This window comes from Chelmon rostratus, chromosome 21, assembly GCF_017976325.1.
Source record: "Chelmon rostratus isolate fCheRos1 chromosome 21, fCheRos1.pri, whole genome shotgun sequence".
NCBI classification, from domain to species: domain Eukaryota; kingdom Metazoa; phylum Chordata; class Actinopteri; order Chaetodontiformes; family Chaetodontidae; genus Chelmon; species Chelmon rostratus.
The window spans coordinates 848,566-873,218 of record NC_055678.1 but is presented as its reverse complement, the minus strand read 5'-3'; the positions used below and the strand labels follow the sequence as shown (position 1 = coordinate 873,218).

At 42.3% G+C, this 24,653-nt stretch overlaps 4 protein-coding genes across 5 annotated transcripts in view; 3 read left to right on the top strand and 1 right to left on the bottom strand.

Moving 5' to 3' along the window:
* Positions 1-5,141, top strand: part of prr15lb (proline rich 15 like b) — a 5,598-nt gene extending 457 nt beyond the window's left edge. Inside the window, exon 2 of the mRNA XM_041962915.1 lies at positions 4,099-5,141. Within this exon, the coding sequence (XP_041818849.1) occupies positions 4,126-4,461 (336 nt within the window). The 5' untranslated portion in view covers positions 4,099-4,125 and the 3' untranslated portion in view covers positions 4,462-5,141. The remainder of the gene's footprint in view (positions 1-4,098) is intronic.
* A 372-nt stretch (positions 5,142-5,513) lies between these two features.
* pnpo (pyridoxamine 5'-phosphate oxidase) lies at positions 5,514-10,398 on the bottom strand. Its single transcript, XM_041962922.1, has 7 exons — positions 10,204-10,398; positions 9,831-9,955; positions 9,644-9,743; positions 8,185-8,238; positions 7,964-8,092; positions 7,818-7,888; positions 5,514-7,197 (listed from the first exon to the last, which is right to left on the bottom strand). The coding sequence occupies exons 1-7, from the start codon at positions 10,387-10,389 to the stop codon at positions 7,032-7,034; spliced, it is 831 nt and encodes a 276-aa protein (XP_041818856.1). The 5' UTR covers positions 10,390-10,398; the 3' UTR covers positions 5,514-7,031.
* Positions 10,399-11,040: 642 nt separating this feature from the next.
* Positions 11,041-13,904, top strand: mrpl10 (mitochondrial ribosomal protein L10). The gene is made up of 5 exons (XM_041963124.1): positions 11,041-11,098; positions 11,327-11,496; positions 12,215-12,379; positions 12,857-13,001; positions 13,289-13,904. The coding sequence occupies exons 1-5, from the start codon at positions 11,059-11,061 to the stop codon at positions 13,525-13,527; spliced, it is 759 nt and encodes a 252-aa protein (XP_041819058.1). The 5' UTR covers positions 11,041-11,058; the 3' UTR covers positions 13,528-13,904.
* A 3,058-nt stretch (positions 13,905-16,962) lies between these two features.
* Positions 16,963-24,653, top strand: part of osbpl7 (oxysterol binding protein-like 7) — a 15,056-nt gene continuing 7,365 nt past the window's right edge. The window contains exons 1-12 of one of the 2 annotated variants that reach the window (XM_041962163.1): positions 16,963-17,197; positions 17,429-17,627; positions 18,528-18,671; positions 18,767-18,820; positions 18,900-19,013; positions 19,103-19,255; positions 19,354-19,477; positions 20,493-20,611; positions 20,708-20,797; positions 23,321-23,474; positions 23,641-23,747; positions 23,850-24,018. In XM_041962163.1, coding sequence (XP_041818097.1) covers positions 17,499-17,627; positions 18,528-18,671; positions 18,767-18,820; positions 18,900-19,013; positions 19,103-19,255; positions 19,354-19,477; positions 20,493-20,611; positions 20,708-20,797; positions 23,321-23,474; positions 23,641-23,747; positions 23,850-24,018 — 1,357 coding nt within the window. In that variant the 5' untranslated portion in view covers positions 16,963-17,197; positions 17,429-17,498. Of the gene's footprint in view, positions 17,198-17,428; positions 17,628-18,527; positions 18,672-18,766; positions 18,821-18,899; positions 19,014-19,102; positions 19,256-19,353; positions 19,478-20,492; positions 20,612-20,707; positions 20,807-23,320; positions 23,475-23,640; positions 23,748-23,849; positions 24,019-24,653 lie in introns of both variants that reach the window. The other variant, XM_041962162.1, reaches the window with a different exon arrangement.

The window sequence follows — 24,653 nt, the reverse complement described above, 5'->3', positions numbered from 1 at the left end:
TATCATAATGAATTGAATATTTTTGATGTTTAGACTGTTTGGTGGATAAAACAATATATTTTAAGATGTCTTACTACACAAGCTTTACTCATGTTTAACAGAACAAATGATTTATTGATTAATGAAAGAAATAATCTGTGGTTGGGGCTGTACAAGCCAGAGACAGGCCATCAGCGTCTGACATTAAGAAATATTAGAAAATAGGAAAATATGAAGAAAAGAATCTGCTATGTGCTGACATGTTCTAACATGTTTACGTCAGGTTATCTCAGCTGATGTCGGAGCAGGTGACACTGCCTGAGTGAGAATAATAAACCCTCTTTTATTCAAGATTACCACAAGAGAATAAAGGTCATATATTCAGGAATTAAATAATATTTTTGGACCTGAGAGCCTCATCAAAGCTGTTCAGTACACATTAGTTTCAGTTTTCTGTGATTTCTTTGTCCACTAAGCAAACACAGAAAACAAATTAAAGGCACTTCAATCGATCAAATGAACATTATCATAAAGATCAAGCAGAAGAACACCTGAGGGCTCTTCATCAACTCATTCAACTCTGCTGTTACGGGTCAGCAGTGAAGCTGGCACGAGGGACGAAACCTGAGAATCTAATGAACCTTCGGCTCGAGTCTGGGGGCAGCGTGGTCCCTGGTGCCCTTGGAGCCTCCTCTCTCATGCTGCTCAAACATTGTGCTATTGAAAGCTCCTGCAGCTGGTTTGTGATTCCTGAACGTGGCCACAGTTTTCCCTTCCTGCTGTGATCTCTGAGGCTTTGCTGAGCGGCTCACCCGCACATAACAGAATACACAGTAACTTATTAAAGAGAACTATGGAGGGCCTCCTTTATGTCAACAGGCCTTTTTGTCTCAAAGGTCACATCTAAGTCAAACACAGAAGACGAGAAGAAATATGTGTGCTTACTGTACCGCTATGTTCTCTGACTGAACACGGTGTGAAAGTGCTGCTCAAGCCCTCTGATTTACTTTGCTCTGCAGGAACTGCAGACGATACTGTTGAATGCTCAGCAAACATCTGCTGCAGAGGAACTTTCCTTTGTGAAGGACTGAGCACGTGCACGTTGCTACATTCAGCCAGAACAGAAGAGGAATGAATGATAAGACTTTATTAAGGTGCACGTATTAGGTGCTTATTAGCATGCATATTAGCAGCATACAGGCTCTTTATTAGTCATCATAAAGCACTTATTAAGGTGTTATGCTGGCCATTAGGGTCATTAAGGGTTAAGGTTTAGTTATTAAGATAATTCATGTATAAAAACTTCCTTACTTTACTGACCATCAATAGAAGCTTATTGAGGGAGAGCTCTTAGTTGATGGTCTTGTAGTTGAAGAATATTGTCATGCAGAATAAGGCATCAATAATTACTTTATGATATGCTAATAATATGCATGCTAATAATAATAGTAAATAAATAGTTCAAAGTGATTATGCTATCTTAATATAAAGTGTTCCTGAATTAACTCATTTAGTGCTTGAATGTAAAATGTGGGACAAGTAGCATAAAAGAAGCTGAGAAGCAGATGAAAAGTTGCTGCAGCCACTCAGCAACTCATAAAAGGTCAGAAACACTATCTGTTAGCTGGTTGTCTGGAAACAACCAGGTCAGGAATAAGTGTAATTAAGCAGCGCTGGGCCAAGACGTAACGTTAGGTCCAGACTAATAAAGCACACGGGCTCTGCTGTGAAGAACACGTTCCTCTGAGTGTGTCTAAGTTACAATGAAACGCCTAAAACAACATGAAATCAAAAATGTCCCTGTTTCTGCCTGAACGGAAGTGTCACATCACATGCTTCAGCAAAGGCCACAGACTGTATTTGCATCGGTGCTGCACGATAAAATGACCACACCAAACGAGGATTTCTGTGGTCATTTGCTTCCTGTTGGCCCTCCTAAAGCAGACGTTGCTGTCGCGTCTGTGAAACTCAGACTTTGGTTTATTAGCTGCATATTGTTCAAACACTCTTGATGTTTCATCTGCAGTTTGGAGCTTGAAGTTTATCCCAGTTTGGAAAGCATTTAAAAAATAATTCTACAACTATAAGAAACCAGCTGCAGAATCAAATGAGATCATTTAAAAGCTGTGTTAAAATCAGAATTTTAATGATAAACTCATTTCTTCATATTCACGTGGATGCTACACTCAGAGTTCGGCTTTTCGTTGCTTTTCCATGTGAATGTACATTTTTTGCTCATGTTTTTGGCCTTTATTAGACATGTGACAGTGAACATAAAGACAGCCATCATCAAACTAATGACTTTATAATTGAATGGTACGTGCGTCTGTTTACTACTTATTTCTATTGATCGTTAATATCACAATTATTAAATGGATTAAATGTTTGGTCAATGAAAAATTAGGAAACTGTGAAAAATGTCTTATTATGTCAGACCATCAGTCTAAAAGCCAAGAAAATTCAATTCACTTTAATGTAAGAGCAAGAAAAGCAGCAACTCACATTTTTGCCATTTTTGCACAAAGAAAAACTGAAGAGATGAATCGATTATGCTGATTGATTCCTGATTTCGACCCAGAAAGGTCAGGTGGCTTGAGGAACTGTGGGTATTAGCTGTGTGGGCCAACATGTGGCCATAAAGCTGAATGAGTGCAGCTGGAATCATCCAGAGGCTCGCTGCTGTTTATGATGCTGACTGTAAGAGTCTCCTTCATTCTGCTGTTACATAACTGAGCTCCTGGTTCAGCAGTAAGACGAAGGCGTGCGTCTTCATCAGCCAAAGTCTTTTCTTTTTCCTGACTTCATATCAGATCACACGGGGGGGACAGAGGATACTCCTCACATGCTCATTAATTCATCAGCTGAGAGCCGAGCGTCAGGTGTCCTCCTCTGACAGGTGACAGGCTACAGACCAATAAGAATGACGTCACATTAAAAACATAATGAATAATCAATAAAATCCACAGCACAAATCATGAATGTATTAAAGCCAAGACTACATCTGATTCTGTAGTTGAAATTGAGGTTATGCTCACAGTAACTAAGTACATTTACTCAAGTACTGCAAGTGAGTACAATGTTAAAATGAAAGCAGCAGTAACAATAACAGACTCATCTGAAAGTGTAGCAGGCAGGAGTCAGCAGTACTTTGAACGCTGCAGCCACATGTTACTGGTAGTAACTGTGTATTTTTACTGTAAAGCTTTGAACGCAGCACCGGTTCTACACTGAGCTCACACATGTATCAGACTGACTGCACACACTGCTCCTGTTAAAGCACTTACATAACCAGCGACACTTAATGAGACACTGAACCAGAGATGCTGGTGCCTCATCAGTGAGCTGAGGACTGTTTGTGATACTGCAGGTCAGGAATCAGGCAAAAGCCCGGAGTTTAGAAGTGTGAGGTCAAAAGTCCAAATTCCCTCAGACCCTGAAAATGTTTGACTTTCTCATCGTTTCATTATCGTTTAAGCTTTAAATGCTTGTTGTTTGTTGAGGCTGAAGGTTCAGAAATGAAAGGGCAGTTTGATGAATAAAGCCCACTAACTGGAACTGTTGCCGAGCTCTTACTTCTTATGGCCTTTGTGAGTTTGTGTTGTCATGGCGATGGTCCAGCTGTGGTGTACACGAAGTGATCTTTGATGTATTAATTTAAAAAGACAAAAGGAAGGTGAAATTCTACTTTAACAAGCGAATGTTTGGCTAAGATGTGCAGTTTTGTAAAAGGGACAATGTCTAATAAAGTTTTAAAATGTGTCAGATGGCCTCATTGATCTCCACTTGAATTCTACTTTCAGTAAATTTGATCTCCATCCATGATGGTGTAAATGATACACAGAGAGGATTATTCTGTTTCATTAAAACACACACAAACATTCACATGTAAAGATTTAAAATGAGCCTCAGGTTGTTACAGCACAGGTGACATCACCTCGGTGTCACAGGTGTGTTCAGGGCGGACACCTGATTGCTTCAATAAATGTTATTGTCCCAATCTGTTTTAGGACACAGTTATCTGAAATGTGGCACAATAAAGTTGGAGGAGGAGCTTCCTCAACTCGTGCTCTGCTGTCAGTAAAGGTTTGGTCTCCACAGTGTGTGCTCTGTGCCCTCCAGGTCAGTCCTCCGGTCTCTGTTGGTGCCATGGCCGACCCCAGCTGGTGGAAGCTGACCTTCTCCCGCAAGAAGAAGTCTGAATCGAAGGTTCTGTACGAGATCCCGGCCGAGTACGGCAGCAACACCGGAAACAAAGAGCACTCGAGCAGCAACCCCCCTCCGGACCACACGGACAGCCAGTTCAATGCCAGACTGGAGAAGATTGTAGATAAATCTGCCACCAAGGGCCGACACGTCAAGGTCTCCCACTCCGGACGCTTCAAGGAAAAGAAGAAGGTCCGCGCCACGCTGGCCGAGAACCCGAGCCTGTTCTCAGAGCACAGCCTCAGCGACGAGAACCATAAAAACAAGACGGACAAATAGCACAAAGGCTCCAAAAATGCACATACTTCATCACAAATGTGTCATATATCAGTGTCACACCGATAAAAGGCTGAAATATATACAAGCACAACCATGCAAGGTGGATAAACACTTGTTACCAGGCGACACACCCAGGTAGCAACCAGCGGCCTCACACCTGTCCAAACAACTGGTATCAGCAGAAAACCAGTAAACCAAACACTCAGTTTCTAACTGTCTGCGCTCACACTGCTGATTTTACCTTCAGAAACAACTTTTTATCTTTATCATTTCAGATGTAAAGTTTTTGAATTAAACCTTTTTTCAGTGGCCGAGTGGAGAAACGCCTGGAAACATTTTCTTACATTTTTATGACCAAAGCAAATAAAAGCTTGATTTTGTCTGAAATACTTTGGAAACACGGATATGAGGAATGAGTAAAAGCTGTTTATATCGTCTTTACTGGCATCTTAAAAAAGAAATGAGTATTTTGTTTTTAATAAATGTTTCAGGATGAGTTGATCTGAGCGAGCGCTTCGTATTTGTGCGTGTTGTGATCATTGAACATGCAGATCGATGCTCGGAGCCACGCAGAGTGCTAATCTTGGTTTTGGGTTACAGAGACCAGTTTGTCTTTTCACCTGAGCCTGCGTGTGCTGGTTTTGTTGCCATGGTGACGGAAAGCAGACACTGACATCTGATACGGCCTTCATGACATCACGTCACAGACTGACCTCTAACGCAGCAGCTATCCACTAATCAGCTGCTGAGCCGGGGTCATGTGACATTCTGTACTTCAGTAAAAGTACTAAAACCAATCTGTAAAGATACTGTGGAAGTATAATCAGGAAAATATCATTAAACTATGACTGTTCTGCTATTATATATCATCAGATTACTGTGACTCAGTCGTTCATGTCAAAGCAGGATTTTACTGTTGGAGCTGGTTGAGCTTCATTTGAACTAATGATTCTTTTCATTCTGGATCAATCAGCTGATTATTTCCTCCATTAATCAATCGATCGTTCGGTTTGGAAACATTGTGAAAATAGTGAGAAATGTGGTGACGATGAGGCCAAAGTGACGCCTTCACAGTGTTTGTTTAGTCCAAAGCTCCACATTATTACAAACACATTCATTCTTTTACATGAAAAAAAGTTGCTAATTAAACAATTGACTGATCAATTAATGATCTCTTTGCCTCAGCTGTGCTTACACTTCTGGGTAGTTCAGTCTTAATTTGTAAAGCTGCACTTTGTAGAAGTTATTCTGTGGTGTGTGCACGTGTTGCTGCTGACACCTGCTGGACAAACACAAACACAACTTTAACTTTATCACTGGCTCCATTTTTACAGCTGATTCCAGTAAGAACAACATTCAGTGAGCAGTAAACACCAGTCCAGCTCTCACACAGTACAAACATCACGAGTCAGATCATCAGCTCTTCAAAGCTGCTATTAGACGGCAGGTGGGACGTGGGGGCTGCTGCAAACATCATAACATCATAATGGATTAAAGTCAGTTCAAGTCTGAGCCACAGGAAGAATTTAGTAACACTCGACTTGATGGGTGTTATAGTTTTCTACAATGTCTGAGAAAAACACTGATATGCAGCAGTAAATTCACAGAAAGAAACCTGGAAAGGACGGGCATCGTGCTAATCATAAGGAAAATGGAGATCAGCTGATCAATACACAGATGGATTGATAATATAAGAGAGTCGAGTTAATGCTCAGCAGCTGCGCTGAATGTGCAAAAATGTGCATTTAGTCTCCAATCAAACAGACAGTTTAACAGAAATATATAGTTTCCAAAAATAAACAATAAAGAATGGATGCAGTCAGTGGCCAATTTATTAGGCACACCTGCAAAATCTACTGCAATTCATAAATCAGCTCTGCCATAAACTCCACCTTCACTGAGGTCACGATGTTCAGTGTTTAGTGACTGTCTGAAATGTGTAAAATCAACTATATGTTGGATTTACACACAAGCGAGGGGCAGAATATTAGAAACTCCTCTCGGTATAACGACGTCCAGCACAGCTTCATCATGGACTGTGACCTCGGTGCTAAATAGTCTAACTGATGCTAATTAACACTTCTGACTACCCGAAAAGTCGACTTTAGTGCAGAACAGCTGTGTTGGACTGCGTTCGATTGCACAGGCGTACCTAATAAAGTGGCCACTGAGTGTATTTTCTTTCACTGAACTGATCACAAAGAGAGCAGCGTTCCTGATGGTTCCACGGTGGAAATGGGCCACATGAAGCTGAATCAAAGGAGGAGACGGTCAGCGGTCCAGCTCGTGCTTTTCAAGAAAGAAGACACAGTTTGTAGGTCCTGGAGGTGAAACACAGCGCTGCTCATCAACCAGCGCTGCTGTCAATCATTATCTGACAGCAGCAGGAGCCCTTCGCTCCACTTCCTGTATCCAGAATTAATGAAAAATAAAAAGTCCAGTCAGGTTCACAGACAACACAGCGATGTTCCTACACACATCGACGTTTCCATCAGCTGCAGACGAGCTTCCAGTGAGGTTTAATCTGTGATCAGCTCTAACTCTGCAGCGACGGTCCATTCGGGAGCTTCTCATGGCGACAGCCGCTGGTACAGCCAGCCGGCCTCTGCAGCGTGCTGGAACCGCCCCGGCTCAGACTCCCCGTCCTTCGGCTTGGTGAAGACGATGCGGTCGTGCAGCCTGTTGGTCTGTCCCTGCCAGAACTCGATCAGGTACGGTTTGACGACGTAGCCGCCCCTGTTCAAACAGGACGAGAGGAATGTTACCAGAAACCTTTTCTTTAAAAACAAATCTGGATTTCTATCTGCCAGCTCGCCTCACACAGAGTCTGACAACCAGCCAAGAAGATCACTAATTCATATTTTACATAACTATGAATGTCTCATTCCAGAAATGTGACTTTTTTAGCACATAAATAATATTTATAACATATAATATCCATGATTCTGAAATGAAACTTTTAATTTGAGCAAACAAAAATCTGTTTTCTTCTCAAATATGACATTAATAAAGTATATTTATGTGTATATTTTCTTGTCCAGGAGCTGTAACTTCTTGGAGTCTCCACTGGTTGCCTGGCAACTGAAACAGTTCAACACACAACCACCTGTAACCTGTAGCATTTAACAAACGAGAGGTAACCTGTCACATTTAACAGAGCTAGGCTAGCTGTTTCCACCTGTTCCCAGTCTTTATGCTAAGCTAAGCTAACAGACAGATAGGGGAATGGTATTGATTGTTCCACCTAACTCCAGAATGTAGCACGACTGCTTTTAACATGACTTCTGTATCACCGTTTCTCCACCTGTTCAGAAGTTTGGTTTGATTTGAAGAGATGAGCGTGAAGTGAAGCTCACCAGTAGTCGGGCATCGGCACCTCTGTGTCCTTGTATTTCTCCTCCAGTTCTGCGTTTTTCTGCCTTAGATACTGAAAGAAAAAGTGAAACTTGAGCCTCGTGCATGAAGAATTACCAACGTGAGGCGGAACGGCTGTGCTTCTTACGTCTCTGTTAGGAACCGCGGTGCTCTGGCGGCTCACGACGGCGCCGATCTGGCTGCTCTTCGGTCGGGAGTGGAAGTATTCAGTGGAGCTCTGGAGGGGGATTCGCTCCACACTGCCCTCGATACGAATCTGCTCATTGAAATAAACATGACTAATAAACACTTACTGAAGGAAGATCTGTTGAAATATTAGAAATAAGACAAAGTTGATGAGATGATGACCTGTCTGTTCAGAGGTTCCCAGTAGAAGACCAGACATGCGTATGGATTGCTCTCCTGTGGACAAAGATAATCAATAATTAAATCCTAGAAACGAAGGCAGTGAACTCCTTCACAACAACAACTAACCAGTAAAGGAGTTCAATCACAAACTGGAGGCAAAAACATCCTCAACAGTCAAACAGTGAAAAGGTTCCCAGAGAGGCGGACACACTCACAGTTTGTTTATGATCTGATTCTCCTCAAACAATTAGCCAACTATCCTAAAATGTTGCTGATTAACTTTGATTAAATGAGAAATTATTTCAGCTCCAAACCAGAAAAAACTTTGACTGAATTCATGCAGAAATTCAACATTTTAAAAAGCTCATAATGAAGACAAATATAAAAAGACTTCATGAATCCTGCCAGCAGGTCAGTGTTAACACTAGTTTGCTACCTTCGTCATATTTGCTGTATTTACAGATAAAAAAAGGCTAATCTAATATTTCTTTACTTTCTTTTACTTTGATGAAGCATGAAACATTTGCACGTGTAACAAACTGAATGTTGGCACAGATATTTTGTGCTTTTCATGCAAAAACGACAAAACTAAAACTTCTTTAGTGCAGAAACCAACGAGAGAACACGACTGTCCACAAACCGTCCACAAACCGTCCACAAACTGTCCACAAACCGTCCACAAACCGTCCACAAACCGTCCACATACTGTCCACAAACCGTCCACATACTGTCCACAAACCGTCCACAAACCGTCCACATACTGTCCACAAACCGTCCACAAACCGTCCACAAACTGTCCACAAACTGTCCACAAACCGTCCACAAGCACAAAACGGACAAAATGAAATGAACTTTACAGCAATGCAAAGAAACTGGATATATGGATGTAAGTTTACTTTAACTTTTAACAGAATTTGTTTTTGCATTACATTGTTCGGTTTTGGTTTAGTTAGTCCCGGTGTTAGGTCCCTGTGTGTTTTCCTGCCGATTTCTTTTCAGTGTTAAACATTAATCAGAAAACAATGAACAATCTGTCACATTCTCCCTGAGCTCAAGTCGCTTGCTTGTTCCAACAGTCCGAACCCCAAAATATTAAATTTACAATCACAAAAAATGGAGAAAAGCAGCAAATCGTCACATCTGAGAAGCTGGAATCAGATAAAGTGTTTTTTTCTCAGATAAAAGGCCTTTAACTGATTATTTGACGAATGGTTTCAGTTCTCCTGTGTTTGTCTCGCTGTTATGACTGTTCAGACTTTGCTCCTCGTGACATTACATCATTTTATAACGTTTCTATCTGTTGCACCGGGAATTCAGACGCTCATGACTGTAAATCACAGTGAGATTATGAAGGGACAGTGTCAGCTTTAAACAATGGTTTGACAGTCTTTGGGGGGGGTTTCAGGTCACATAAGGTCACAGAGAGCCCAGATGTTGCTGAGAGAGAGCAGTCACTCACCAGCTCGCAGCCCTTTCGGCTCTCGTAGTTGGTGAAGAATCGGAAACCTTCGTGGCTGTAACCCTTCAGGAGGACCATACGAGCAGAAGGACGTCCGTCTCTGCGCAGGCAGACACAAGGCTGACGTCAGACATCAGAAAACTGACCAGGAATCAGCACTTTCATTTCAAGAGCTGCTGTCACCTACTTGGTGGCGGTGGCAATGCACATAGCGTTTGCCTCTCCAATTTCAGGGCACTTGGTGGCTTGATCGAACCAGCTTCCAAACTGTTTAATCGGGTCCAAAGACACAAGCTGGCTCTCCTCAAAGCACTGTGAAGAAAGACAACATGAACACACTGAGAAGCTGAGCTTTTTAATAATCAAGGCCTGAAACATCTGGGGAGCACAAAGACACACCTGCACACCCAGGTTAGATTAAACAGAGCACACGCTGCAGCGTTTGAGGACTTGCATCATCATAACCTTGCAGTTACACAGACCGGACTGTGGGTCAAGTTATATCACTGAGTATATTTCGCCCTGACACAGCTGATTCAAGTCATTTGAAGGCCACTCACCTCCTCATCTCCTTTGTATTTCTTCCTCATGTCGCTCAGGTCCATGTTTGTACGGTCACTCGTTGATTTCCGGTAGAAATTCAGTGCAAAGACGCTGTGTCTCCCCGTCAAAGAGGCGTGAGACGGAGGATTTCCACCAAAAACACCGATATGCTTAAATAAATTCCTACTGAGTATGCGCCTCATGCTTGTCAAACTGACGCGACGTCAGCACGCAACCCCCCCTTACGTAAAATATTACGCAAACGTGCCAAGTGTTTTGTAACCGGACCAAATGTCAACGTATAACAACAGTTTGAATGAAAATGAAATCATATTATCGCGCTCAGGCTTTGGTTAAGAACAAACATGGGACTGTGTGTGCAGGAGATATGATTTAAACACAAAACCTGATAATGATTAAAACTCCACACACCGATGCGTGATGCTGCATTCACGTCATATCTCTTATTACGAGTGTAAAACCAGTTAATGTCATTCAGCCAGTTGTATCCTTAAATATCGTATCTCCGAATAAAAATGATAATTAATCATGTTCTTCTGTCTGACATTTATGATAAATACCATTTGGTAACAAAAACTAATGTTACACAAGTGTCAACAAACCTGTGGTAAAATGAGCGCAAAGATAGCAAACAAAATACGACATTAACATTAATGCAACCGATGTAGCTATTCACAAACTAGCCTTATATTGCTTTTGAATTTTTCTTTTTGAATATACAAATATGAAACGCAATAAAATATCTTAGGATTGATTTAAACAATCATCTGGTGTGGTTTTCTTTTTGCCGATATTCCGTGAATGCAGCAATTGCGCTGTCGTCACTTCCTGAATCACGTTTCCTGTTAAACATGGCGGCGACCTTGTGTGTAAAATTATTACCGAAACAGGGTAATGTAGAGTCAATATTGCATTTCTGTTAGCAGTTATCTGTCTGTAGCGAGTTAGCATGCTGTTGCCTGTTTTTCTAGAACCAGCTAAAGCTAGCAGTAATAACAATGCTTCGGTTAAAGAGCTTACTAAATAGGCTAGAAGTGCTCAGTTAGCCAGTTAGCATAGCAACGTCAGACGTAGCCAGTCGAATGTTAGCGGGATTTTAACAGACTTTGTGCCTTACAGGATGGCTTCCCCTGACACAGAGTGTTCGGCACGGCTCCAAGGCTGTGACTCGCCACAAGAGACCGATGCACATCCTCAAACAGAAGCTCATGGCTGTTACGAAGTACATTCCTCCTGCACCGCTTGCTCCTCCAGGCGCTTATCCGTCCAAAAGCAAAAAAGTTCAGGAGGTAACGACGATTTCATAACGTTCAGTGTCCCATTGTCATTTTCATTTAACCATGTCTCTGCTGCCCTCGTGACATGCATGTGAACATCACGTGACCAAAAGTTTGTGGACAACAAACCATGATACCAATATCAGATAGTTGAACATCTTATTCCTGGCCATTAATCTGCTGCTGCAGCTACAGCCTCCACTCCCTCTGTTGGAACATGGCTGCAGGGGTTTACTTCCACTCAGCCGCAAGAGCATCAGTTAGGTCCAACACTGATGTTGGACGACAAGGTCTGTCTTTCAGTTGACGATCCAGTTCATCCCAGAGGTTTTTGTGCACAGAGACATTCCCTTGTCTGAACTGTTGCTGTGAAGTTGGAAGCACACCATTGTCTAAATATCATCGTACAGTTTGTTGTTGCATTAAGATTCCTTTCATTGGCACTAAAAGGTGGGAACCTTTAAAGACAGCCCCAGACCAAAAGTACACAAAGATTGATGTGAGACAAAAATGTTTTAAAAAGTTGTCTTGATGTGGATACTGAAACTGAGATATTGCATTAGCAGTTATTTACAGTATTTCTACATATAAAATATTGCCATTGTTCTCAAACCTCAACAGTATGCACAGTATATTATTCATATCACACTTTTTTTTTTAAACCAGAGGTTTTTTGTGCAACTGAATCCACTTTCGTTCCACTTCAATCTCTTCTTTTCTATTCGACCAGGATAATCCTTTGATGTTAGTCATGAAGAGAGATCTGAAGAAGGTGTTCCGGGAATGTAAGATGATCGCAGTGGTCCAGAACAGCGCCTGTAATGCTGAAGACATGCTGATTCTCAAACACAGACTTTATAAACACGACATCTCTGTCAAGTTCTTCTCAAACCAGGTAATGCTACAATTTTACTGATGTTTTCAGAGTTCACGATGCAAGCAGCCTTGTAGCTTGTTTATTTCTTTTCTTAATGCTTTGTCAGGTTGCAGACGGGAGAGTGAAATTAGGAAAGGCATGGAACAAAGATCTCAGTCCGGGGGCTCGGTCATGGACGGTGCTTTAACCCTGCGGTCACCAGGGCAGCACTTTTAAAACCATGTTGTCCAGCATATATAACATTTATTTCTGATAAATAGACCAGAACCACATGATTTTCCGTCAGAAAGGACGCAGCGTTTAGCCTGCAGCTGGTTACTAGTTGTTGTTTTTATTATAGGATATTACATACAGTGGATTTGATCTTTATATCCACAAATGAATTCCACGCTGTGAAACAGAACATCATCTCTACAGCGCTGCGTATGAATACGTTTTCTTAAACCTAGTTTCTCTTTGAAGGTTAAACTAATCTTTAATCGTGCTCTCTTTCAGGTGGTGCGGTCGTTCCTGAACGACAGCATTTACTCCAACATGGCTCCTCTGTTCATCGGTCCTACAGTTCTGATCGTTAGTAAAGAGCCGAAGGCCAAGGAGATGCTGAGGACTCTGAGGGCCAGCCCACAGATGACACTCCTGGGTATGTTTATCTTCTGTGATGCAGACTGATCATTTTATAATGTAACAAATATCAGAGATCACACATGCATGGTAGGAAATTTACAAACTGATTTTCCCAGAAAATGGCAGATCTGTATGAAGATAAATCACAAGAGACCAAATCACTTGGATCTCAATGTGGAGCGTCTGTGATTTGATGGTAGACGACTCTCATGTCCGTTAACCTCATTAGAAAACATGTTAAACAGGTTGTGATTGAGGCATTTAGCTGCAGCTCATCCACCACTGCACCGATCATCTCCACAGGGGCCTGTATAGAGAACACGCTGCTGAGTGCACAGGGAGTGGTCAACTTCTCGAAACTGCCGTCAGTCAGCGTTGTTCGGGGCGAGCTGGTCGGCGGGCTGACGATGCTGACCTCCCGCACGGCCTCCATGCTGCAGCACCACCCGGCCCACCTGTCGGCTCTGCTCCAGCAGTACGTCAAGCAGCAGAGCTCGGACGACAGCGCAGAGGGAGCTCCTAAAGCAGAGGAAGCCACGTAGAGCTCCAGAGGACATGAATGAGACTGTTGCGTCGCAGATTCCCAGCTGCTTGGAATGAGGAGGGACTGATGGTGGATGCATACTTCAGAATTTATTAGAATTTAGCACCAACGTTCCAGGCAAATTTTGAAGAGTGGAAAAAAGATCTTAAATTTAAAGTGGAGCAGTTCAAGTGGTGCTTAATTCAACTAAGTCATATGAAGTGCATCCACCCATAGAAGCACTGTGGCTGCTGTGAATGAAGTCGTCTGCAGAACTGACTGTTTGTGGTGCTCATTGCAGCAAATATGTCAGTGTTCCCCAAACAAAGCCTTTATTTAAGGATATAGTCACCTATGAATAAACTATGTCAACACAATCTGTTGTTCAGTCTCGTGTTGGGTTTAAGACCTGTAGGATTTGTCAGATGTGCCTTTTAAAGATGGGTTTTTAAGTGTTATGTGTGAAATGTATAATCTTCACGTTTGGTTTGCCCAGTTGATACACAGTGTGCTACAGCAGAGAAGCATCTGTAGCAGCATTGTGGTAAAGCATAAGTGGCATCATGAAAACCACTCCAGCCACAATAAACACAAGTGGTCACAGATCCTGATACGTTAATCTGCAGATTACAGCATGTTAATCTGGGTCAGTTAGTCTATAATGGCAGGCCTTTGTGAGAGAGACAGACGTTACTCAGGCGCTCACACTCCTCTGCAAAGGACAGAATGTCCAAATGTCTTCATCAGTCTGCCTTGACTGAGATTTTTCTCACGAAACAACACAGACAAAGGAATCACCTGGTCCAATAATAATGACAAAAAATGGATTAATTATGACCTCCAGTGAATGATGGATGAAAAAGAACTCATAATCAGATATTGATGTTTTTCATAAAGCCATAGTCCACGTCTAAAATCTAAAGTATGACAAAATAAATCCCGTCACTTCCCAGCATGACGAGGCCCTGGTTGGACTCGGTGTGTAGAGTGAGTGGAGGTTGGCTGGATTTACCCTCCACCACATCCCTGCTAGACACTCAGTGTAATTCCAGCTAATGCGGATAATGCCCAGGACTCATTACGCACGGCGCCCGCCGCCTGCGACGCACAGCTCGCGCCGGATCTGGACTGGAGGGAGCGCGTGTCACTCACAGCGAGAGAGGCCACCGCTGCTGAGATTATGTGATCACAGTTAGTGATAATCTGAGGAGATGCCATGTAGTTTGACTCCTCTGTTTTTGAACGGGCTTCGATGGAAAAACGCTTTCTTCGTGGAGATGGTGATTTCGCGCAGTTTCTCAAACGCCAGATGAGACATTTGTTGGGTTTTTCAGGCGCAGAGGACTGCAACAGATGATGAGAGTCGGACGTGGATTTCAGGTTAGACTTCTCTCCTGGCCTTTGAATATTAGTCTGCTCAGAAAACACCAAACTGGGATGTAAAAGTTTGGCTTTTACATCGAACCATTCGAATATCTAGGATAATTTGGATTTAATGTAACATACAGAAATCTCTGTGGTGAAAGCATCATGGCTCCTTGATCATGTGGTTAAAATAGAATCAAAAGTTTGGCTGAAATGGTAGAAACTTCCACTCCTCTGTGAGGGGTACAGTGATTTCTGAACGGGCTTCAAGTAAGAGCTGGTTCAGGCCTGATGAGTTCACATGTGAGACCAGACCGGCTGCTCACACTGTGTGTGTCAGTCCAGCTGCCTCCTGTCCGTGCCTGTCAGTGACCTGCTGTTCAGAGAGTGTGTGTGTGTGTGTGCTCCTCACACTGTTAGATAGAAATGATCCACTCACCTCAGATTCTGGATTACATCTGATTTAAAGTATTTGTTTGGAGAAGTCTGTTTAAATCTACACTGCAAACAGAGTAAAGTTGGTAAATTTCACACTCATTCATAAATATTTTATCCCTCACTGATGTCATCCACGCTTCACCGCCTGCAGTTGTTATTCTGAAAATGAGATTATAGCTGTCATAATCTCTGCATGTTAACCCCGTCCTCTGGCTTCACGCAGTTTGATGGCTGTTGCCCAAAAAGCTGCTTTCTCCTCGGCTGACTTGCTTTGTTTTCCATATAATGAGCTCACAGTGACAGTTTAACATCAATCATGTCATGTCTCGTCTCCTCTGGGTCAAACATGAGGAAAAGCGGCTGAACATCAGCTGTATGCAGCCATGAGACTTAAACTGTAAACATCTCATACTCGTGGTTAAAGCTTTGTGGAAACTGTAACATGACTTCAAGATCAAAAACTCATTTTTTGCTTGTATAATATTCTTTATTTTCCTCCTTGAGTAAGCACCTGCAAATCCTTTCATCCTGTTTCCACCACATGCCTTCATCACTGAGGTCAGTTACTCTCATCCTCTCCTGCCTTTACGTAACAGCAGGCCAGGAGGGTTCAGCCCAGAATTAGAGGGATATCAGTTCGGATGGAAGGCAGCATTCATCGAGTATCCATTCAGATGGCCTGATGATGTTACAAATACAGAGATTACAAAGTAACTTCCCTTCTTGAGTAAAAAACGTTAGTTTTGCAAGTTACGTGCACTCTGGAGTTGTTGCAGATGCATGTGTGCAACGTTTTCACCATGCAAACAAAGTCAAGGCACTGAACTACGTTGTATTTTCTAATTTCACTGCAGATTTTTACACCTCTAAAGCACTTAACTTGTTTTTAAAGTGCAATATAAATAGTAGATCTTTTTCTTCTTGGGACAGGAGCAACTAAAGACTGGGAAAGTTGTGGAACGTTCCAAAAACACCTGTTTGGATCATTCCACAGGTAAACAGGCTGATTGGTAACAGGTGAGAGTATCATGATTGAAAGGCTCAGTGGTTCACAGCGAGGTGAAGGACATTAATATGTGGACTCAGGAAGCTGCTGTCAGGAAACAGTTTGTTTGTTTGTACAGTTTGAGTCCAGACTTCTGGAATCAGGGTTGTTCTTTGATACCAGTTTAACAAACGTTGTCGCGCTGTGATTGTGGTCAGTGTTTTTCACGTGGTGTCAGAGCTCTCTGCTTCAGGATTGTGGTTCTCCATACCCGAGTGACAAGTGGCTAAAAACGTCCCCTGAAAAACCAATTAAGCAGAGGTTGGTAATCCTCTCCCTGCAGGCGGTGCTGCTCACGGTGTCACATACCGTCGCTGTCACACCAGAGTGATGAAGCTCTTCTGACTTATGTTCTACACGTGATGAAGGCAGATATTCATTTGCGATGTAACAGTTCCACCCTGCAGAAGTAACTGTTCCTTCATTCGCTCGGTTTCAACGTGTGGTCATGTCTTCTTTAAGCGCCGCCACCCACCCGTGTTCAAAAGACAGAAGATTATCAGATTACTCAGTGACAAAGCAACCACAAGAGTGACTCCACATCTTCGCAGGCTGTTCCTGTTTCTGCCTCGATCACATTATGAGGAGAAGTTTTGCATCATTAACATTTTTTCTTTTTTGAGAGATCTGAAAACAAGCTACAGTTCAGCCACGTTCATTTCTAAATATGTGGCCTAAAACGTCAAATATTCTCACATCCTTTGATTTTGGGGTGAATGTTTAGTTGTGTTGATGGGTGAAGCGCTCAGTGTGGGTGACGTTATGATCCAGAGTGATCTAGCTGAGGATCCAGGCTACATGAAGTGGATCCAGGCAGCACTTACGGCATCACCTCTGTTAGGTAACTGGATTACACAGAGTCTTGTCATAAAATGGAAATACTCGAGTACTTCTAAATGAAAATTTACTTATTTACTTTCTGCTGCTCACTTGAAGATGACACCTGGACACCTGGATGAACATTGAAATTAGAAAAACTGAAAAATTGAAATGGTAAAAATACTCTTTTGACTTCAGGGCCGTCTTCGCTCGTCTGCTCTCATTGGCTAACGGGCTCCTCCTGACTTTGCAGGGGGCTTTTGGCAGATTCCAGCGGATCCTTTTCAACAACCAGCCGATCACAACAGGGAGGAGAGTCTGAAATGGATTCGCACGGATCTCCGCTCAACCGCAGCCAATCGCTGGCGAGCGGCCTGGAGAAGAATTCGCCGGCGTGGAAGCCGTCTCACTCTCGGAGCAGCAGCACTCTGTCATCTCGCCACTCCAGACAGGTGAGGCCCAGAATGACGGCTCACCTGCAGCTATAGGTCGTTACTTTGCATGAAGCCTCAGAGATGAGTGAGCCAGGTGCTTTTAATGTGAAAGACTGTAAAGATGCAACAGTAAAATCACCACCAGCCAGTCACTGTTACTGTGATGATGATGATGATGATGATGATGATGATGATTTTTTTCATCGTGTCATGCACACATGCACTGAATGGCCTGAACTGTACAGTACTGCAGTATCCCAGAACTACTATTATTATATTCTAATTCTTCTTCTTCTTATTATGATTATTGTTATTAGTAGTACATGTTATGATGTATTATTATTATTGTTGTTAGTATTGTTTTGATTGGTATTATTATAGTATTAGTATTAGCAGTAGTAGTATTCTAGTATTCTTATTATTTGATGTAGAATGTTGCACAACAGATATATTTCTGTATAGACAGCTGCTATTTATTGTTGTGTAATACTCATATTTACATCTTTTATATTGTTATTATTTATGGTTGATTCACATTATTGTGTGGTGCACATATACATTTCTTTTTTTCTATTTTTATTACTGTACATTGGGAGCAACTGCAGCTGACCCAGTTTCCCCTCAGCGGTCAATAAAGTGTTCTGATCCCGAATACAGGCCTGAAAAGAGTCCAAAAAGAAGGAATAACAGTAAAAATAGCTCACATAATCAGATTTTGTGACGTTCAAAATAAAAACAAAAGCCAGAGATTACTAACAAGCATATGTTATCGCAACCAGCAGTCGACAGAATATTTGAAGGGTTTTTACTTCCTCCAAAGTGCACATCTAGAACAAAAGGACAATAAAATTCCCCAAAAAACAGAATAAAACACAGAATGTACCTCAAAGTAAGTGTTTCCATTCATGCTGCCCATAGATTATCAAAGACTGGGAGGTGATTGACGACTTTCAGGCGGAAATGCACCCAGGAGGTGACAGTCCTCATGACATGACCACCCCGGGTATCTGCGAAGGATATCTCCTGAAGAGGAGGAAGTGGCCTCTTAAAGGTTGGCACAAGGTGAGAAAGCGTCCACTCAGTCATCCTGTGGGACGACGCCTTGAGTTCGTGAAAGAAGTCCGTTTTTAAAGAGATGGTTTCGATCTGTTTTCCAGCGATACTTTGTCCTGGAAGCAGGGATCTTACGTTACTCCAAAAACCAACAAGATGTGAGTGAACATTACATTTTCTGACGGGATTTTTCATCTTACATTTGAAAACACTCTAAAGTACCTTTGTCCAATCAAGGTCTCCAGGGGACGAGTCCAGGGCTCCCTAGATGTGAGCCTCGCAGTCATGTCCATCAACAAGAAATCCAATCGGATTGACTTGGATGCAGGAGACATCCTCTATCACATGAAGGTAAACGTAGTGATCGAATCCTGCCGCTGGTTTTCACTCAAAGAAATCACGTACCTTCAGGTTAAAAGGACTGTCCTTGTCTCTCCAAGGCAAAGAGCCATGAACTCTTCTACATTTGGGTAACCAAGCTACAAGCCCACCGCCTGTACAAGAAGAACGAGGCAGCTCACGTTCACGGCGGCTTCCTCCAGACGTTGTCCCACGGCCCTGCAGCCGGACAGGCTCAGAGAAATGGAGATTTGGTGACTGTCAGATAAACTGTGAAGTCAAAGCTAACGACGTTTCCGAGCGATTGGAAGTGATTAACTGCTGTCGTCTTCCCTCTGTGTTCCTGGTGCAGAGCTCTGCAGGCAGGGCGGATTCAGCTGGAGCATCAGGGGCGCTGCCCTCCGCTAACACCGCCGTGAACAGCAAGGTGTCAGCATGGCTGCAGCAAAGTCACGACCCGGACACCTGCGTTCAAGGTGTGTCTGTCATATTCAGAATTACAAAGACATTCACAAGTCAGTGAGAGAGTCCCATGAAAGAAACGCGGCTTCAGAATAAGGTCTTTAAAGCATGACAGCATTCTCACAGTCCGCCCGTCAAAGAGAAACCATTTCTGTCAGATTGTCGAGCTCTGAAATGTATCGAACAGATTCATGATATCTAAATTAGTGGTGGACTGAGGCAGGTTTTCAACGGCCGATGCAGATATTTAGAGATCGGGGCGGGTGATGGGAGCTATAATGTTGTTTTTCATCTGATAAAATACAAATACATCAATTTAATAATAAGAAGAAACGAGACACAGTTGCAGAACTGAATTGAACATTTATCAGCAGACAGTAGAGTCAAGATTCAAGATAAACATTAACATTTAAGCACCCACGCTTAACTATATTGTCAGCTATTTGCACTCAGTATATACATTTTAGTATATTTCAGCTGCTTTAGTATATTTTTATTGTCTTAGTATATTTTCATTTCTGGTATATTTTAATTGCATTTACGAATATCTTTACTGCATGTTAGTTTATTTTATTTTAGTATCTTAATTTTATTTTATAATCTTTCTTATTATCTTGTTTCTAACATGGGGGTTGCAATGCTAATTTCATTGACATGTCATGCTCAATGACAATAAAGAAATCTTGAATCTTATTTAACATCAATGAATTATTCCGAAAAATGCTTGAAAATAAATAATGTGCATTTTCACTGACGTGTCTGCAGACATTTTTCCGTTGAATCGACCCCCCTTTGCAGATTGTCCCAAAATGCCAGATATCAGCTCGATTAACGGGCTGAAGGATCAGCAGGTCCATCACTCATCTAGATGTTTAAAAGGATCCACAAACTGACCTGCAGTAATACAGCTGTCTCTGTGCAGAACTTCCTGTTTCCGCTGTGAAATGCGATCATGACCACAGGAATCTGATCCGATTGATTGGTATCAGAAGCTCAGGTAAAGAACGTACCTCTCATGTCTTCTTCCAGAGCTGAACCGTTGCCATTTGGACCTTTGTGAGCTAAACCGCTTAATCCAGAGCCTGCAGACGCTGGAGGCGGGCCAGGCTTTCACGAACGGAGACCTGAAGCGCATCATCAGCATACAGGTTGACTTACTGTTCGGTTTGCAGCAGCTGATTTAACGCTCGTCCGTTTGAGGCAGCGTCTCGTGAAAATAAAATGATTCGCGTGTTTTGTCACAGAATCTTTCACTGGAGAAGCCGAAGAAGTCGAGGTCGGGGAAGATGTGGGGACACTCTCGTACTCTGTCCAGAGTGGAAGCCCTGGGAATGGTAAGAATGGTCCGTAGTTTACTCCTTTATGCTGTCAGTGTTTAGACGAGAAGATATCCAGACATTGTTTCACACTGATTTCCACATTGATTCAACATTGTTTAAAGTGAATTGAAATAATTGGTGATTTGATTGAAAACATTACTACTGGTATTTTTAGAACATATTGGGTTTAAGTATTTGACATCCCAAACCTCCAGTAACATTTTGGGGCTCTTCTCTAATCCAAAGCCTATTCGTGGGATTACTAAATCGGTGAGTTGGCAACGGGCAGAACATGAGACATCTTGATTCATAAAATGTTTTCTCTGTTTACACGCTGTAGCAGACTGCTAACCTGGAGATGAACTGCGATTATGTGAATAATGACAGAAAAGAAAATAATGTTTTCAGGTTAAAACGGTTAACATGTTGTGTTTTAATTGCACTGAACAAGGTTTTTGTGTGACTCCAGCCTGGTGTATTTGTAGTAGATGTCCCACCTCTTGTGCTGTTTTATTCATCGTCCAGAACATGTTTATATACCAGAATATAGCCTATAGCAAAGACATGAAATGAATCTATAGAATAATATAGGAACTGTAGAGTGAATAAATAAATAGATCAACAGAGTAAACCCATGTTTCGTCTAGATTTTAGTAGTTTTCAAACCTTATCTTTAGAAACCAGAGTACTGTTGATTGTCTGTCCTGCCGGCTAGTCAGAGTACTACATCTTTGAAGGTTTTTTTACCAAACAAACAGACCTGATTTAAATATGAAAGTGACCACAGTGATGTAGCTCGTCGGACAGAAAACCTGCAGGCCTGGGTTACTAGAGGTCCAAGTTTGGGCCATAAAAAGGTAGTTAACCTGATTTTCCAAGTTTAAATAAGTCCCTGATTAGATGAGTGTGATGATGTGGGTAAGACCTCCATCTGTGTGTTCACAGTACAGGCACAGAGTGACCTGCCAGCACAGCACAGGTGTAACTAATAATGTTAAAAATGACTTCAGTTGTTTTCATCAGTTCAGTTTAATTGATTTCACCTATTAAACAAAAAAACAAAAAAAACAATTAAAACTAGATCAGTGTTACACCTGCGTTTGACAAACATGTTTTTAATGTGAAATTTAAGAGACATCCTTTAGGAAAACACACCTTGCATCATTTCCTGTAAACCCTTTATTTTGTATTAAAGGAACAGTTTGAAGTTTGCCTATTCGCTTTATCATCAAGTGTTCGATTAGATTGATACCACTCTCATGTCTGTACGGTGAATATGAAGCTACTGCCAGCAGCTGGTTAACTTAGCTTAGCATAAAGACTGGAAACAGGGGGAAACAGCTAGCTTGGCTCAATGCAAGCTATCTGCACAGAACGCCTCTAAAGCTCACTGATTACACAGAGGAGTGTTACACAGGACTCCAGGAAGTTACTGTGTCTGGGCCAGAGATCCACATGTCGACATGCTAATTAGTGAGCGTTAGTGCTGCTTCATGGTTCATTTTGTTCCCTTTGGACAGAGCCAGGCTTGCTGTTTCCCCCTGTACTTTGTGTGCAAGCAGTACTGCAGCAACAAAGAAATGCTAGCATGCTAGCATACCAAACTAAGATTGTGAACATGGTAAATTGTACATGCTAAACACCAACATGTAAGCACTGTGATTGTGAGCATGTTAGCACACTGATGTTAGCATTTAGCTCAAAACCCAATTAACTTTGTGTGCAAGCACAGTAGTGCAGCAACGAAAAAATGTTAGCATGCTAACACGCTAAACTAAGATTGCGAACATGGTAAATTATACCTGTAAATACCAACATGTTAGCACTGTGGTTGTGCGCATGTTAGCACACTGATGTTAGCATTTAGCTCAAAGAACCGCTGTACTTAATGTGCAAGGAGTAGTGCAGCAACGAAGAAATGTTAGCATGCTAACATGCTAACCTAAGATAGTGAACATGGTAAATAATACCTGCTAAATACCAACATGTTAGCACTGTGCTTGTCAGCACGTTAGCATGCTGATGTTAGCATTTAGCTCAAAGAGCCGCTGTGCCTCAGTACAGCCTCACAGGACTCCCTAAAACCTTGGTGTTTCATCCGGAAAGGTGTGGTTCTGCAGGACGTTGTGGTGCACGTTGTGTGATTTTTTTTATTGGAGGCTACCTTATACGTTAACCTGCGTGCCCCCACTGCAAGACTGCAGAACAAAAACCCTGAATTATTAAGTTTGACAAAGAAGAGAAGTTGGTCTGAGTGGCAAAGTATGGCCTTGTTTTATTTCTAAAGCTTGGAAAATTAGGAAAACTACACTGAATGATACGCACATGTTTCCATGTTACATTCTTCATATTGGATATTATGCACTCATACTATGAAATGTTAGTAGTACAATCGGGAGGACTCAGGATTGAGCCATCCTGTGCCGGATAACAGACCAGAACTTTTACACCTTTATACCCAAACTGACAGGTAACAAGGACATTATGAAGTTAGCCAATGACTCAACCACCTTCCAAACACCTCTGTTCACCTCATAGCTCTCCTCCAGTCACCTGAGCAGCTCGTCTCACCTCGGTGCATCGGTCCCCTCCATCCCTGACTACGTCTACTCCCAGCTGTCCCCTCCTATTGTCACACTGTCGCCTGAGAGCAAGAAAATCCAGCAGGACATCTGCACCATGTCGCTACGAGGTCAGAAAATCAGAAAATCATGCAAATATACATACAGCTAGACTGGGTTCATAAACATTAGTAATGTAAGTAAATGAGCAAAATCCAAGACACGTCTGGACAAACTGAAATCAGACATGATTATGAATCCAAATTTCCACTGAAACTTTGTCTTCTTGCTCTTCAGTGCTTGCTTCCCTGAGTTCAGTGCATGAAACCCTGTCTCAGGAGAGGCAGAAGCTGCAGGAAGTCTGGGAAACCAACAACATCCACCAGTCGAACACTTTAGCTGAGGTGAGACTCATACCTGTTTTATGGCTTCTCTGGCACATATTTCCTCATGGCTGTTGTCGGCTCCTTTTCCACGTTCTGCCCTCTCTCTTTCTTTGTCGTTAGCCTGCAGCAGCGAGGCCGTCAGCCCACGGGCCCCCTTCAGTGGCCGATTCGGCTGCGGAGTATTTTGACGCCAGCGATGACGTCCTTTGTGGTAGTTCCTCTGAGGTGTCTGAGGAATCAGGACTTAGTGATGGAAGCACCACCAACTCTGAGCCAGAGGAAGGACATGGTGGGTACATGCACATGAAATATGATATTTCTTTCTTAGTGTGGCATGAACGAGGGGACGGCAGGAGAATTTGTATTACTGTTGTCGACAACGCCACCTAGGGTAGGCCTAGGACACTGCACAAGGCAGACACAGGTTCGTTTACCACCTTCAAGTACGGGGCAGAGACAGTACTTTTAAACATTAAAATACAGATTTTATTTAATACAATTCTTTTAAAATTAGGCTTCAATAAATGACCAATATAACATGAATATGATAAATGATGCAAACAACAACAACAAAAAAAAGAAATCTCAAACCAAAAATACACACAACATGCAAAGAATATAAACACAAAATTCACATTAACAAACCACCAGTTATTTACAGTTAAAATTTACAATATGTACATCAATCCTGACTGCTTCTAACACCACGGGACCTAAAGTTCTTTTTGTGCAGTACCAGTCAAATAAAGAGAAACAGTTTTTACCAGAAGTCCGGAACCCACGACTGAACTGGGAGGAGGGACATCCAGAATGGACCAACCCCACACTTGCCAGTGCAATCCAGAACACCGCAATCCAGAACACCGCAATCCAGAACAGCGGAGGTGGGAGGAGTTGTGCCAGCCGTAGCCGGCGCTTTCAGGA